Raw genomic sequence first — 17,500 nt, 5'->3', positions numbered from 1 at the left:
ATAACATATCCCAGTCTGAGACATGGCCAGTCTACATTTGAACGCAGAAGAAGACGAAGCAAGACTACAGCACCTTGACTATCATCATCATCATCATCATCATCATCATCATCATCATCATCATCATCATCATCATCATCATCATCATCATCATCATCATCATCATCATCATCATCATCATCGTCATCATCCAGTGTCACACTTAACCTGAAATTGTGGCGACTGCTACCATCGATTGACGCCCCGACCATGACGAGTTAGAACCAGAGTAGCATTCGGGCACCAGCACGCATCATCATTATCATCATCATCATTATCATCATCATCATCATCATCATCATCATCATCATCATCATCATCATCATCATCATCATCATCATCATCACCATCATCACCATCAACCATTACCATCACCACCAGCAACACTCCCACACACAGGATCGTGTGTCACGCTTACCCTGAAGTTGTCACGACGACTGCCATCGAGTGAGGCCCCGATCATGACGAGGTAGAACCAGAGCATCATGAGGGCCCCAGCAAAAAGGACGTTCTTCACCCAGCGCCCTGTCCTCACGCGGCACACCCCGCTCACCAGTCGCATGCCGTTCATCAGTCCCAGCAGGTGCACTGATAGGAACACCTGGCATGATAGCAAAGGTATTGTTTGTCATTAATGAGAAACGAGACCGAATACATAATCCAAGACGTCTCTTCTTGACCCTCTGTTCCAAAGTGAAATCTCTTGCGTCAAAAGTAAAACAAATTTTGAGACGTCATAACGCTCGCGCGTGCGCGCGCACACACACACATACACAAACACACACAGACAGGTCCTTCAAGTAAGATATCCGCTGAAAAGCAACGTGAAGAAGTGTGTTCTTTCATGAAAATACTCACTATTATTCCTGCGTAAACACATCGTACATACACACACACACACACACACACACACACACACACACACACACACCTACACACACATACACACACACACACACACATACACACACACACACACACACACACACACACACACACACACACACACACACACACACACTGACCTGCGGGTAGAGAAAGATGAACCAAACGAAGAAGCTGTCACAGCCGTGTATCCACTGGCCCCTGATGTAGAAGTCCGCAGTGAGCGGACAGTAGAAGAGCCCCACTGTCAAGTCTACGATAGCCACGTGCAGTATCGTGATGTTCTGCCTGCTGTTCAGCAAGCGAGGGCTGCAGCCACAACAAGAAAATTGTTGAAACTGAATATAACACTGATATTCTTATTTCGACATAAGTTAATTCTTTTTTTTTTTTTTTAATTTTTTTTTTTAACATTTTATTTCCTTTATATACACATAAACACAGCATAGCATACATCATACACCGAGTTTGTCAACAAAGCGCATACACACGTACATACCTAGACAAGACGCAGACATAGACAGTAGGGTGGGATGTTGAAAAGACAGGGGATATGGAAGGGGGGGGGGGAACTGAGGTTGTGGGGTGGGGAGGGGGGGGTTGTAACTGAGGTTGGGGGAGGGGAGGGGGGTAGGTGGGGGCGGTGGTCACAATTTAGCCTCCAAGTATACATGGGGTTTAATTATCGGCAAAAAAGTATTGTATAACCTGTTATGAGTAAATGGGTCAGGGGGTATCACATTCAAAAATGTTCATATGAAATCAATCAATACAATTATCCTATAGCATCAATGAAAAAAGTGTCTATATAAACACCACTCTTTTTCAAATTTACCATAATAATTATTTACACTAGCATTATATTTTTCGATCAAAAACCTTTGTTTAGCAATTTTCACAAAAACATTTAGTGTTGGGACTGTCTTATTTAATTTGGCTCCAAATATACTTTGTTTGGCAAGGAGAATAAACAAATCAAAAACAGCATCCGTATGAAAGTTGTCTAAATACCCTAAAATGACTAGCTCTTTTGACAAATTCAAATTACTGCAATGTGTGAAATTTTGACATAACCATTCTGTGAAATCAGACCAGAAAAGCTTAACTCTTGTGCACTCCCAAAACAAATGTTCTAAGGTTTCCTCTTCCTGTGTACAAAAGCTACATAGTGATGTGTCAGAAATTTTCATCAAAAATAACAGGCGTTGAGTGGGAAAAATTCTATGCAGTATTCTATATTGGAACCACCTTAGGTATGTGTCTTGTGTAGTTCGCCTTATTGTCAGAAATACCTTTCCAACATTTACATCAAAATTCAATAAATTAGCCCATTTTTCCATGCACTGTAGATTGCCATCATTTTTCACAAGATGGGTATATATATGTTTTACTCCACCTTTAGCTATTTGTTTCCATACAACATCATCACCAATATGAAAAACATTGTTTAAAACTGCATCTAACTTTAGTCTTTTATGAAAATTCTTAACTGAGCGCATAACGCCCTCGAAAAAGACAAAATTCAGTTGTAAATTTGGATGTTTCAATTTAAAATCGTTATATGACAAAAACCCATCGGCTCTCATCAAGTGACCGACTGTAATAATGCCGTTTTCCATCCAATTCCTGTTAAAAATAACCTTTTTATCTATGCAAATATGTACATTATAATACAGACGCTCTGAAGCAAAATCACTCAAGGAGATGGGGACACATTTGCATGCAAAATGTTTATAATGTTTGAAAACATCTCTCCAGAAAGGATTCTGAACTCTTTGCATCAATATGTTTCCAAACTCACCTCCTCTTTTGTGAATGTTATGTACAAGTGGACACAGAGCTTTCAGAAGTTTAGTTACTTTTCCTTCACTACAAAGGACTCGCTGTAACCATGATATCTTCAGAGCTGACAAAAAGCATTTCAAATCCACCATTTTAAGCCCCCCCTCTTCAAACGACTGATATGCTGTTGTTCTCTTTATTCTATCTTTCTTACCATTCCATAGAAATGAAAAAAATAACCTATTCAAATCAAACAAAAACTTATCATCAGGGTCAGGTAAACTCATAAACAGATGAGTTAACTTAGACAGCGCCAAACTCTTAATAACTGTTATTTTTCCAAAGGGTGTTAAATTTCTTCTGGACCAGGACCTGAACAAATTCTCAATTTCTACCAATTTATGTTCATAATTAAGGGGTATAATGTCATCTAAGTTGACTGAAAAAACAATGCCAAGAACTTTAAATGTTACAGGGTTCCAACTGAGCATAAGTTCCGGCATAAATTTAATATTACAATTTGTATGTGAGCCTATCCAGACTGCCGTAGTTTTCTCATAGTTCATTTTCAGACCGGATATAGAGGCAAATTGCTTCAAAACGTTCATACATGCACAAAATGATTGTTTTGAACCATCCAGAAACAGGGCGGTGTCATCTGCAAACTGGGATATTAATATTTCATCATCTGCCACCTTTATACCTTTTATCTCTGTACTCTGGCGGATCATAATGGACAGAAATTCGGCACATATTAGATATAAATAAGGTGACAATGGATCTCCTTGTCTGGTACCTCTTTGTACATCAAACCAACTGGAATATTTACCATTCACAGAAACACATGATCTAATATTATTATAAAAAGTGAAAATCCATCTTTTAATGTCATCACCGAAGTTGAATTTGCACAAACATTTATCAATGAAGGACCAAGAAACGCTGTCGAAAGCTTTTTCAAAGTCAATGCACATCAAGAGGCCACGTATGTTATGCTTATTCACATAAAATAGAGTATCATATAATAACCTTATGTTTTGGCCAATGTACCTTCCTTTAATAAAGCCTGTCTGATCTTCATGGATCAAGTTTGGTAACACAGACTTTAACCGTTCAGCAATACAGGATGAAGCAATCTTATAAACTACATTCAACAGTGTAATGGGTCGCCAATTTTTCAAAAAACTTTTATCCTTTCCATCCTTTGGTATACAGGTAATAACTCCCTGTCTCTGGGTGATTGACATCTCTCCCTTTTCAAAGCTACAATTCAGGGATCTCAAGAGAAAGGAACAGAGATCTTTAAAAAAGAACTTAAAAAACTCAGCTGAATACCCATCTGAACCAGGACTTTTGTCGTTATTTAAACGTTTTATAACAGCCATAATTTCTTGCATGGTAATTTTCCCTTCCAAACAATCTCTTTCTTCATTGGAGAGTGCTGGGTGTTCTAAGTTTTCATCAATCGATTCATTTACCAAATTTGTGTCTCTTGTGGAATACAATTCTTCATAAAAACACTTGACCTCATTACATATAAGGTCACTATCATGTATAACCCCGTTCTCAGTCTGTACAAAACACATTGCTTTCTGCACATAATTCCTTTTTTCCAGGTTACAAAAATAATTGGTATTCTTCTCACCATCACAAATCCACCTGGCACGTGATCTCACAATAATACCATCAACTCGCTTCTGCCGCACCTCACACAAATCTCGCTTCTTCTGTTCTAACAACTGTACATTACTTTCATTCACCCGATTCTCCAAACATACAATCTCAGCAAGGATTTCTCTTTCTTTCCTATCACTTTCTCTCTTTTTATGTGAGGCGTAGGATATACATTTACCTCTTATCTCCAGCAAAATCATTTCAAAAAATAATTGATCATTAATCATCAACACCAAATCTTCATCCTCAATCAAATGTATATTAGTTCTGTCATAAACAGGTACAGCATATTGTATTTTCAAATCTAATATCACTTGCTTAACTAATCCAACAAATGTTATATCTTTTAATAGTGAGTTATTAAACTTCCATAGTGGTCGGTGTCTTTTTACAATGTCAGTATTAAAACATAAAGATACAGGTGAATGATCCGAATTATAACTGGGCATAATATCAACACCATTAACAATTAATCCCAATTGTTCAGATGTTAAAAAATAATCCAGTCTACTTCTTTGTACACCATTAAATCTTCGCCAGGTATATTTTCTTAAACCGGTGTGCAGATTTCTATAAATATCTACAAGATTCAACTGTTCCATCATATCTAACATCTTTTTCCTACTTCTCATTTTATACACTTTTGAAGGATGATTAGAATCAATCTTAGGATCAATTGCAATGTTCCAGTCCCCTCCAATCACAATACAGTCATTATCAAATGAAACAATATTATCCATCAGGTTTTCAAAAAACTCAGGGTGGTCACCAGTGCTTGGGCCATATACATTCCCCAGAGTAAATCCTTTATTCAACATTTCTATATCAATCAAAATATATCGCCCCTCTGGATCTCTCACAACATTATGAAGTTTATATTCAAAATTATTTTTAAATAACACAGCAACTCCTCTGCTTGCAGTACTATTTCCTGCCACAATACATTCAAACCCCCATTGTGATCTGATCATATTTTCTTGTTCAATTTTCCAGTGCGTTTCCTGTAGTAGAAATACATTACCCTTGCTTTTTCTCAACAAATCAAAAACATCTTTTTTCTTTCTAAAATCTCCTAAACCATTTACATTAAAAGTAACAATATTTAATAATTCACACATAGCCATCTTCAAATTTAATTTCCATTTCATACAAGACTGTACATTCGATGCAAATCAAACACAAACATGTCAGCTTGCATGCTGGACAAATTCGACAACACACCTGACATACCAAACTGTCAACACGGACAACAACACTTCGAGTAACTTCCAATGCATACATAGAAACAAGCACTGCATTCGAGTTGATTTGTGGTGCTGCAGGTGAACATTACATCGTGTGCATGATTCCCACATAACAAGGAATAAATCACCGAATGAACAGGTACAGTTTTGTTGTGACCACCGTCTTACATACACAAGGGGCAGGAAGGGGGAAGTAGTGGGGGGGGGCTGACACAACACAGCAGGGGAAACGACACACAGACTGGTTGCAACGACAACAAACAACACGCACCATACACACACATCTAAACATATACATACTGTAAGTACTCAGCGCTCTCTCAGTTAATTCTGTCATTTTCCTTGTATTACGTCGACGGCAGATAATTATTTTAGTGTTGAACTACTTCAAATCTGTTTACCTAAAAGTGATGGCAGGTAACTATGCGAGTGTCGACCTACTTTAAATCCATTTTCCCCTTGTAATGTTGACAGTTGTGTGAGTGTAGACCTATTTTGGTTTCCCCACTTAAAAGCTGAGTACAGCTAATTCGGTTAGTGCCGACCCACTTGAAGCTTGATTTAATTCCTCTTTTTTTTCCAAACTTTCTAACCTCTCAGCAGGTGACATAAAGGAAGACCAGCAGAGCGTTGGCACCAGTGACTAGACACTATATTAGTGTTGACCTACTTTAAGTGAGCTTTCTCCCTTTTAATGCTGCTTGCAGACAATTCTGTAATTTCATGTCCTCCCTTTTTGAAGGCTTTCTGTCCATTCACCTGGTAAGACCTGGCGCTCTCCTATGTAACTTGAGCAGGACAGACGACGCACTGCAGATTACCCCAGCCCGCTACACGTTGCGTGAAAGGAAAACAGGCCAAGTACTCGTCATAATCCCTATCGCAGCATCAATAATATGCAGTGCGTCGTCTGTGCCGCTGAAACTGCGCAGGTATATTCTGCCCTTAAGCAGAACGGCACCAGCAGAGCAAAAGCAGCAGTGATTTAAACACTGTAGATTTATGTTCGTGTCGACCAACTTTAAGTCCGCTTTTCCCTCCTTTAGTGCTGATGATAGATAATCAACTCAGTGCCGACAGGCATAGTACTTCCCATGAAAATGGTTCTGACGATAGATAATCAACTCAGTGCCGACAGGCATAGTACTTCCCATGAAAATGGTTCTGATGATAGATAATCAACTCAGTGCCGACAGGCATAGTACTTCCCATGAAAATGGTTCTGACGATAGATAATCAACTCAGTGCCGACAGGCATAGTACTTCCCATGAAAATGGTTCTGACGATAGATAATCAACTCAGTGCCGACAGGCATAGTACTTCCCATGAAAATGATTCTGACGATAGATAATCAACTCAGTGCCGACAGGCATAGTACTTCCCATGAAAATGATTCTGACGATAGATAATCAACTCAGTGCCGACAGGCATAGTACTTCCCTTGAAAATGGTTCTGACGATAGATAATCAACTCAGTGCCGACAGGCATAGTACTTCCCATGAAAATGGTTCTGATGATAGATAATCAACTCAGTGCCGACAGGCATAGTACTTCCCATGAAAATGGTTCTGACGATAGATAATCAACTCAGTGCCGACAGGCATAGTACTTTCCATGAAAATGGTTCTGACGATAGATAATCAACTCAGTGCCGACAGGCATAGTACTTCCCATGAAAATGATTCTGACGATAGATAATCAACTCAGTGCCGACAGGCATAGTACTTCCCATGAAAATGATTCTGACGATAGATAATCAACTCAGTGCCGACAGGCATAGTACTTCCCATGAAAATGGTTCTGCGCATCGTCTCAGATGTGTCCAGGTTTGTACACGGGATCACACAATCCCTCCACTTGGACACGGGGCGGGGATGTAGCTCAGTCAGGGCGGGGATGTAGCTCAGTCAGGGCGGGGATGTAGCTCAGTCAGGGCGGGGATGTAGCTCAGTCGGTAGCGCGCTGGATTTGTATCCAGTTGGCCGCTGTCAGCGTGAGTTCGTCCCCACGTTCGGCGAGAGATTTATTTCTCAGAGTCAACTTTGTGTGCAGACTCTCCTCGGTGTCCGAACACCCCCCCCCCCCCCCTCCCAGTGTGTACACGCAAGCGCAAGACCAAGTGCGCACGAAAAAGATCCTGTAATCCATGTCAGAGTTCGGTGGGTTATAGAAACACGAAAATACCCAGCATGCTTCCTCCGAAAACGGCGTATGGCTGCCTAAATAAATGGCGGGGTTAAAAACGGTCATACACGTAAAATTCCACTCGTGCAAAAAACACGAGTGTACGTGGGAGTTTCAGCGCACGAACGCAGAAGAAGAAGAAGAAGAAGGACACACACCAACAATCAACACGTACCCTGGTTGTTTACTGTGCAGAATAATAATTTGGGAGGAATTAATTTTGCAGATGTGTAGACACGAATGGCTTTTTACAAATAATTCACCCCAAAGAGAGCCACTTTGCCCAGAAAGCCTTGACGCTTTGGGGTGAATTATTTGTAAAAAGCCATTCGTGTCTACGCATCTGCAAAATGAATTCATCTGTTGTGTATGTGTCTCTGTGGAGGGAAGCCCGGTGTTATCGCCTGGCCAAATCTGGGTTGGTGAGACGAAAATTAATGTTTACATAGTAGAGCACCGGACATGATTGTGATCCTACGGTCACGGGTTCGAATCCGGGCCGGGACGGACACCGGTCAACTTTATGTGCAGACTCAGAGACGGTATCCATGTTCCACCCCCGTGTCGCCACTGTGGCACGTAAACGACCTCGGTCATTCTGCCATGAGTGCAGGTGGCTGATTACACCTACACACGCACACACCTGGGTAGCGCGACTCTGTTGCTGCTAGCTTTCCACTGGGAGGAAGCGATCCGAATTTGCCAGCGATGGGACAATAAAGTTATGAAAATGACAATGAAGAAAAACCAAAGAAAAAGGACTGTCCCTTTTCCAAGAGGTGCATCAACTGACCTGGACAGGAGAACGGCGACCAGCAGCATGTTAGCGGCAGTGACCCAGACGCTGTAGAGGATGGCCACAGCGGCGCTGACCGCCGGAGCGCCCCACGGGTGGTAGAAGGCCACGGAGTAGTTGGTCATTCCACGCCCCGGCAGGGAGAAGTCGTCCTGGATGGACCCAGTCCACTGGGGCAAGGCGCTGTCCGAGAGCTGTGGGGAGAGTGAGATACGGTGTGAATAGAGGGAAATCAGGGCCGAGTGCTGTGGGGAGAGTGAGATACGGTGTGAATAGAGGGAAATCAGGGCCGAGAGCTGTGGGGAGAGTGAGATACGGTGTGAATAGAGGGAAATCAGGGCCGAGAGCTGTGGGGAGAGTGAGATACGGTGTGAATAGAGGGAAATCAGGGCCGAGAGCTGTGGGGAGAGTGAGATACGGTGTGAATAGAGGGAAATCAGGGCCGAGAGCTGTGGGGAGAGTGAGATACGGTGTGAATAGAGGGAAATCAGGGCCGAGAGCTGTGGGGAGAGTGAGATACGGTGTGAATAGAGGGAAATCAGGGCCGAGAGCTGTGGGGAGAGTGAGATACGGTGTGAATAGAGGGAAATCAGGGCCGAGAGCTGTGGGGAGAGTGAGATACGGTGTGAATAGGGGGAAATCAGGGCCGAGAGCTGTGGGGAGAGTGAGATACGGTGTGAATAGAGGGAAATCAGGGCCGAGAGCTGTGGGGAGAGTGAGATACGGTGTGAATGGAGGGAAATCAGGGCCGAGAGCTGTGGGGAGAGTGAGATACGGTGTGAATAGAGGGAAATCAGGGCCGAGAGCTGTGGGGAGAGTGAGATACTGTGTGAATAGAGGGAAATCAGGGCCGAGAGCTGTGGGGAGAGTGAGATACGGTGTGAATAGAGGGAAATCAGGGCCGAGTGCTGTGGGGAGAGTGAGATACGGTGTGAATAGAGGGAAATCAGGGCCGAGAGCTGTGGGGAGAGTGAGATACTGTGTGAATAGAGGGAAATCAGGGCCGAGAGCTGTGGGGAGAATGAGATACGGTGTGAATAAAGGGAAATCAGGGCCGAGAGCTGTGGGGAGAGTGAGATACGGTGTGAATAGAGGGAAATCAGGGCCGAGAGCTGTGGGGAGAGTGAGATACGGTGTGAATAGAGGGAAATCAGGGCCGAGAGCTGTGGGGAGAGTGAGATACGGTGTGGATAGAGGGAAATCAGGGCCGAGAGCTGTGGGGAGAGTGAGATACGGTGTGGATAGAGGGAAATCAGGGCCGAGAGCTGTGGGGAGAGTGAGATACGGTGTGAATAGAGGGAAATCAGGGCCGAGAGCTGTGGGGAGAGTGAGATACGGTGTGAATAGAGGGAAATCAGGCCCGAGGGGCACGAGAACGTTACCAACCGGGTGGGAGCCAGCCACGTTTTTGCATTGATGGAAATTTAGATTTGTTGTGATTTCAACGACTCAGACCCCGCGGATTTTCTCATCCTGTTGGGTGGCACCCACTGTCGCTTCGTGGCCCTCAGCCCTGGATACCAAATTGTATGAAATCAGTGGACGAACAAGTTCAATACCACGGCCCTGGTTGTGTGGGGCAAGGTGCTCTCCGCTAGTAGGCAGGGTTGGGGGGGGGGGGGGGAGGAGGAAGTCAGTTGATAAAGGCGCGATTTTCTGTCCGAGTGACTGTTTGGGCAGTATGCTTCAGCTCCATTAAATCTCTGTCTCTCTCTGTGTCTCTCTGTCTGTCGGTCTGTCTGTCTCTGTCTGTCTGTCTCTGTCTGTCTGTCTGTCTGTCTGTCTGTCTGTCTCTCTCTCTCTCTCTCTCTCTCTCTCTCTCTCTCTCTCTCTCTCTCTCTCTCTCTCTCTCTCTCTCTCTCTCTCTCGTCTGTCTTTATGTGTTGTATAAAGGACAGGTTGGAAGAATAGGCTTTGCCTAAAACCTTTATCCTTTTGTAATAAAGTTCTGAGTCTGAGTCTGAGTCTGAGTCTCTGTTAAGACGAAAAGTATGGTGATTACAACTAGACAAAAACACCAATTAAAACCCTTACAACTTCAACTGTCAATTGATTCAACTCAAGTGCAACAAGTTAAAGAGCATAAATTATTAGGGATTACCGTTGATCAAGAATTGAAATGGCAAACTCACTTGAGTAAAATTTGCAAATTAGTATCTAAAAATGTGTACTTATTGTCTAAATTAAGACATTATGCCGATGTGGAAGCACTCAAGTTGTTTTATTACGCTCACATAATGCCCCATATCAACTTTGCTTCAACACTTTGGGATAACTGCAGTGATGTTCATCTCAAACATCTCAATTCTCTTCATCGCCGTGCTGCAAAACTAATTCTGCATGAGTCAAATAAGCCAACAGATGATAAATTAAAGCTCCTTAATTTCCTTCCCTTGAAAGATCAGTTGACGCTAAACAAGGCTGTCTTTATGTACAAAGTAATTAACAATAATGTTCCTGGATAATTATTTAAAATCACATTTCAGACATGCCACAAAAAGATATGGGTCCCAGAACCTGATTCCCCCCATCCCTCGTCTAGACTTGTATAAGTCAAGTTTAGCCTTCTCAGGAGCATCTCTATGGAATTCCATACCCCTACCCCTACCCCTCTGAAATGCCTCTTCTGTGAAAACGTTTAGGCGCCAGTTTCATTCCCGCTTAATGGGTAAATAGAACACTTTTCATGTCTGATTTTTTAGTGCTTTTTACATTTAGTCAAGTTATGTTTGTATTTTGATTTGTTCTTTATGTGTAAGTATTGATAATGACAGGGGCGGACCTAGGGGGGGGTTCCTGGGTGCCCGGAACCCCCCCCCCCACCCCCCATCCGTTTGATATACATGCGAATGATTGGGACAATTCCTCCCCACATTTGTTTTTTTCCTTTTGTTATTAGTTGTTTTGGATGTTTATATGCAATGCATTATTGCAACAATGCTGCAATTTCCACACTACATGTTTTTCCCATTTTTGAATGTGTATACAAAACCATAACCCTTTTCTTATTACTATTTACATTATATACGTCTGTAAGTAACAATAACCTTGTCAATTTTACTATCTATATTATGTGCGTCTGTATTAAGTGTTTGTATAAGGGACAGGTTGTAAGATTAGGCTTTGCCTAAAACCTCTATCCTTTGGTAATAAAGTTCAGTCTCAGTCTCAGTCTCAGTCTCAGTCTCTCTCTCTCTCTCTCTCTCTCTCTCTCTCTCTCTCTCTCTCTCTCTCTCTCTCTCTCTCTCTCTCTCTCTCTCTCTCTCTCTCTCTCTCCACCAACCCACCACAACAGCGTCAAGAAATCAAACATAATATGCAAAAGCAAGTAGAGTATTAACATTGCGCTATGTTTGCTGTCCACCCTGTTGGAGTGGCATCCATTGCACGACAAGCTAATCTCACTCTTTCTGCTTGCAACAGTCTACCATTGAGTGTTAGTTTTTGCAGGCAAACAAAAGAACCAGTGTTAGCTTTTTACACGCAAACCACAGAAAGCTACGCAAGTTGTTTCAACCAAAGTAGCCTGTGAAAAGGCCCGTAGGTTTAGTCAATGGCAAGGGTTAGACATTTAAACCAGGTCAAGCACTTCGTTCAACACTGAAGCCTCACTTCCTTTAGCGATGTCTGCATCTTTGAACAATGGCTGCCTGTGTGGTATCTTGGTATCTCAGATTAAAGATGAAACACAGCTTGCGTCTATAAAATTGGCGTCTACCAAATTTACCCAAATTAATATAAGATGAACTTAAGCCAGCCGGAATTGCTAGGGTTCGAATTACACCTCAGAAGTCCAAAATGAGATTGGATGGGAGGGGGAGGGGGGGGGGGGGGCAGTAGAGCAACTCAGTCGATAAAGGCGCGAATTCCTGTATGAGTGACTGTTTTGGCAGTGTGCTTTCGCTCGATTTCGTCAAGCCAGGTTTCCCTGATTTCCCGTTTCTTTGTTGAATTGGTTTGATCTGAAACTATAGCTAGTAAGTTTTTGAAGTAAATTTAATCACTTTTTTTTTCTTTGCTTATTTCTTATTTCTTGCTATTACCGAGTTTCATGTAGAATGTGAATGTGTTATGTTTGCGTGCTCGTGTGTATGTCTGTGCAATGTTCATATCTGAGATTGGCTATTCAGAAGTGAGTGCGGGTGCAGCTAATTCTGTAACAGTGTAACTGTACATTGTTTTGTGTAAGTGATACTTTGAATATGCTCCGTGTGTTCCAGTTGTTCAGCTCCTTTAGAACGAATGTTTTATCTAACTCAAGCTTCATTTGCATATGCTTGCCGTCGTGTTGCCGCAGTCTACTTCATGAAGCTGGCTGTGCGAAGCTTTTTCAATCAATCAATCAATGAGTCTTATATCGCGCATATTCCGTGGGTACAGTTCTAGGCGCTCTGCAGTGATGCCGTGTGAGATGAAATTTTATACGGCCAGTAGATTGCAGCCATTTCGGCGCATATTTACCTTTCACGGCCTATTATTCCAAGTCACACGGGTATAGGTAGACAATTATTAACTGTGCCTAAGCAATTTTGCCAGGAAAGACCCTTTTGTCAATCGTGGGATCTTTAACGTGCACACCCAATGTAGTGTACACGGGGGGGAGGTTCGGACACCGAAGAGAGTCTGCACACAAAGTTGACTCTGTGAAATAAATTTCCGCCGAACCTGGGATCGAACTCACGCTGACAGCGGCCAACAAATACAAATCCAGCGCGCTACCAACTGAGCTATATCCCCGCCCCGCCCTTTTTGCACTGAAGTTTCGGTCAAAAGACTTCGCGAAGTCAACTTGGGCCTCAATTCAGGACCCCATCAAGGCTTTCGTGATGGGTAGCGATCCGCTGCGTTTCATGGTCCGGCAGAGGCGCTCGAGGGCACGACTCGGGGAGACAACTCCCCCAATCACGAGAAGGGACACAACTGAGCTGATACTGATCTGCCAATTATCTATTGGAATAGTCTCCCCAGTAGGGTCTGATTCTCCCAACAAAAAGTGTCCGTAACTCGGGTTTCGAGCTTTAAAGCGTCCATTTCTTTGGGCTGGGTCTGAAAGGGGGTCATTAAAGGATGATTGCCAAGCCTTTTTTGCTGAAAGCTTGGTCGGGGTACTCTGAGGTTCGCCTTTATGTTACTGTTCGTGTCCTATTCTCAGTCATGTACCATGATGATGGATTCTGCCCTACGCTAATCAGTAGTGATTTTCAGTTGTCAAAGTCGGATTGTAGTTTTCTCTGAGAGAGAGAGGGGGGGAGAGAGACAGAGAGAAAAAGAGAGATAGAGAGAGACAGTGTGTGAGTGTGTGTGTGTGTGTGTGCCAATGTGCGTCTGTGTGTGTGTGTGTGTATGTATGTCTGTCCGTCTGCCTTTGTCTGTGTGTGCGTGTCTGTGTGCCTGGGTGTGTCTCACTTGTGGTGAGCTTAGGCGTGAAGCACGTGCAACACATAATAATCCATTGATTTCTCCCTTGGCTTGACGAGATCCGGGCGTTAATTTGTGTCCTGTCTTCCGCGGAAATAAACTCTCTCTGTTGCCCTCGACAGATCCCCCCCCCCCTTCTCACTCTCTCTCTCTCTCTCTCTCTCTCTCTCTCTCTCTCTCTCTCTCTCTCTCTCTCTCTCTCTCTCTCTCTCTCTCTCGTGGCAGCAGCTTCTTAGGAGTGGGTTAGAGGGGTGACTGGACGCGGGGGTGAATAGTCCCTCTCTGGACGAGGGCTGGTTGAAAAGAAGCTCGTTTATATTGCTTATGCCACAACCCTCGTAAAATAAAATTTGATTTGATTTGATTTGATTTGATTTGATCTCTCTCTCTCTCTCTCTCTCTCTCTCTCTCTCTCTCTCTCTCTCTCTTCTCTTCTCTCTCTCTCTCTCTCTCTCTCTCTCTCTCTCACACACACACACACACACACTCTCTCTCTCTGTCTGTCTCTCTCTCTGTCCCTCTCTCTCTCTGTCTGTCTCTCTCACACACACACCCTCTCTCTCTCTCTCTCTCTCTCTCTCTCTCTCTCTCTCTCTCTCTCCTTTCATGTTACATTATACTGTAAATAAAACAAAAGATGGGAGATAAGGCACTAGCAGGTCTGCACATGAGTTGACCTGGGAGATTGGAAAAATCTGCAGCCGGGATTCGAACCCACAACCTACCGATTGGGAGGCCGATGTCTTATCCACCAGGCCAATGCGCCTGAAATGAAGTTTTAACATCAGAGTCTTCGATTACAAGGAAGACAGTATGGGATGGCTGTCCGGTGCCAAGAACGATGGCGTTGCGGAAGCTGCTCAGACTCCTGCACTTGATTGAAGTAGAGCTTTCTGCGCTAACCAACAAATCTGCATTTGACTGTAAAGACAGGTGGACTGTTTGTTCACTCTGACCGTCTTCCACCACCACCACCACCTCTCTCTCTCTCTCTCTCTCTCCTCTCTCTCTCGCCCTCTCTCTCCCCCCCTGTCTCTCCCCCCCCCCCCCCCCGCCTTTACTTGCCTTCCTGCCCCCCCCCCCCCCCCCATCAAAGCTTTCCCCTAGACATCGATCGAGCATGCAAGCTCACACGTCAAAAGGGGCGAAGTGTTATTGGGGCTGATTGGCTCAGACGTATGGGTGTTCAACTGATTTCATTTCTCGCCGCGTCCAGTCACCCCTCTAACCCACTCCTAAGAAGCTGCTGCCACGACCACTTTCAACTTTTAAAGATACAAAGTCCAAAATGTTAAAGGTACATTATCTTCTTTGAAAGTTAATCGTGTTGCTATGACACAGGCTGATCTGAGGCGTTTCTGTGGTGAAAGCTACTGGCCCGACTAGCTTCGATGTTTAAGTTTACTGTGTCCGAAAGCTAAACGGAACGCGTCTCTCTTTTTTGAAAGCAATGCCTGTCCGTCCGTCTGACCGTCCGTTTGTCCGTCCGTCCGATCTTCTTTCCTTAATGATTTTGGCAGAAAAGACGAAGAGCAAAACTCCGACAGCAAAATCTGTGCATGCAAGAAAAAAAATAACAGAATACTCGGAAATGGATCGAAAAAAACCAGGTCCTGTTGCCAAGCAAACAGAACCATATTTCATGGCTTATCCGCGTCGTATCTTTATTATGGGCAGCTATCCCCGCCAGCAAAGATAGCGTTGCCTGGTGTTTCTGTCAGCAACAGCAAAATTCGGTGCATTCAATCCAGGATGTAAACATTCCATGCGCGGCACAGACTACTCCATTCCGGTACTGATTAGTTGCGTAACTTCTACAAACATAAAAGATCAAACACAGATACACACACACACACACACACACACACACACACACACAAGAAACATACACTTATTTAGACGACAAAAAGCTGTACTGCAGTTACTTACTGAATCAATTGTGCCAATGTATATAAGATACAATCAAACAATTGTGTCGCCTTGTAAAAAGAACTGCTAGGAAAAAATGAAAATGTAAACTTATACATTAATCTCAAGGTCACCGACATATTTATGCAAAGTCATTCGTGTCTGGACACAATAAAGAAAAGATAGCTCATATCTTCGCTTGGATAGTCCTTATAGCTAGTTGCTTTGTATTTTTGGCGTTCAGAACCTAGAAAACCCGACGTGAAAATCCGAGGCTACTGTGTTCGTCGTGATTGGATAACCTATAGCATATTGTGCATTATAGCTTGAAGAGGTACAGAGATAAATGCTATGTCCCCAGCGCTCTAGCGGTTTTAGAAGTGCAAATATTTGCCTGCGGTTCGTTCGATATTATGCAATTCATTTTCAAATGTGTATCATAAGGCTGTCACTTTCGAGCTAAAAATTATCGATTCTCTCTCTCTCTCTCTCTCTCTCTCTCTCTCTCTCTCTCTCTCTCTCTCTCTCTCTCTCTCTCTCTCTCTCTCTCTCTCTCTCTCTCTCTCTCTCTCTCTCTCTCAAAAACACACACACAACACACACACATACACACACACACACACATACACACACACACACACACACACACACACACACACTAATAGTGCTAGACTGTTAGTCTTCCTATCAAACTAATAGTGCTAGACTGTTATTAGTCTTCCTATCTATCTATCTTTGCGTATGTGCGTGCGAGTGTGTGTGTTTCGGTCTTTGTATCATGCACGTGTACGGAAAATTTGTTTTAGTTTATATGTTTTTTTTAATAATTTTTGACTACATGTTTAGTTGTTTAACTCAATATACTATCAAAACGTACTGCTCTTTCTCAAATGTACAATTTTGGTAGGTTGTGGTTATGTAGTCTTTTTCGTGTTTCATGCTCTTCATTTGCTTGGATTATGTATGATGTTTTACTTTTGAAACTGGCAATCCTGAAGACTCCTTTTTGTAATAGAATCGGTAATAAAATATGTTTTTGTCTGTTCACTGATCAGTACCTTAGCGATGCGTCTGTCCTCAAAACATATTTTGACTTCGATCGCAGAGTAACAAAAAACGCACGATGCTAACTAATGATCTCCCTGTACGAAGCTGAAATGCGTGTGACCTCGCCAGTACAAAATCCACAAAATCCCCTGTGGATCCGACCACCGGATACTAACCCCAACCGCCGTAAACCGTTCAAATCCTCCTCATCACCCCATTCTTCATCACTGTATCCCTTAGCGAAGGCTCTTCAAGATTTTCTTGTGCCGCCTTGTCTTGCGTCAACGCCGCCAGAACTTCTGCCCACACAACCGGCTGATGTTGATGAGATCCTCGAGTTTGGTCAGGGAACGATAATGACAGAAAAGGAAGATCAGAGAGTGTCGGAACACGTTTGGACGAATACTGCTTCCATCTGTACTCCTAACGTTCGCTGTGTACTCCAAACCGTGTGGCTGCTCACTTATCCTTCATAAGATCGTCGAGCTTGGCCATGGAAAGGTAGTGATAGTAAAATTAAA

At 43.3% G+C, this 17,500-nt stretch overlaps 1 protein-coding gene and 1 long non-coding RNA gene across 2 annotated transcripts in view; one reads left to right on the top strand and one right to left on the bottom strand.

Moving 5' to 3' along the window:
• LOC138964044 (uncharacterized) overlaps window positions 1-17,500 on the top strand; it is a 428,123-nt gene that overhangs the window by 266,252 nt on the left and 144,371 nt on the right. The window lies entirely within an intron of this gene.
• Window positions 1-17,500, bottom strand: part of LOC138964032 (beta-3 adrenergic receptor-like) — a 36,144-nt gene that overhangs the window by 2,966 nt on the left and 15,678 nt on the right. Inside the window, exons 2-4 of the mRNA XM_070335906.1 lie at window positions 8,604-8,800; window positions 1,065-1,233; window positions 458-640 (exon numbers count right to left, since the gene is read on the bottom strand). Coding sequence (XP_070192007.1) covers window positions 458-640; window positions 1,065-1,233; window positions 8,604-8,800 — 549 coding nt within the window. The remainder of the gene's footprint in view (window positions 1-457; window positions 641-1,064; window positions 1,234-8,603; window positions 8,801-17,500) is intronic.

Source organism: Littorina saxatilis, linkage group LG4, assembly GCF_037325665.1.
Source record: "Littorina saxatilis isolate snail1 linkage group LG4, US_GU_Lsax_2.0, whole genome shotgun sequence".
Lineage (NCBI taxonomy): Eukaryota > Metazoa > Mollusca > Gastropoda > Littorinimorpha > Littorinidae > Littorina > Littorina saxatilis.
The sequence above is the reverse complement of the archived record's forward strand: the minus strand, read 5'-3'. Positions and strand labels throughout refer to the sequence as shown.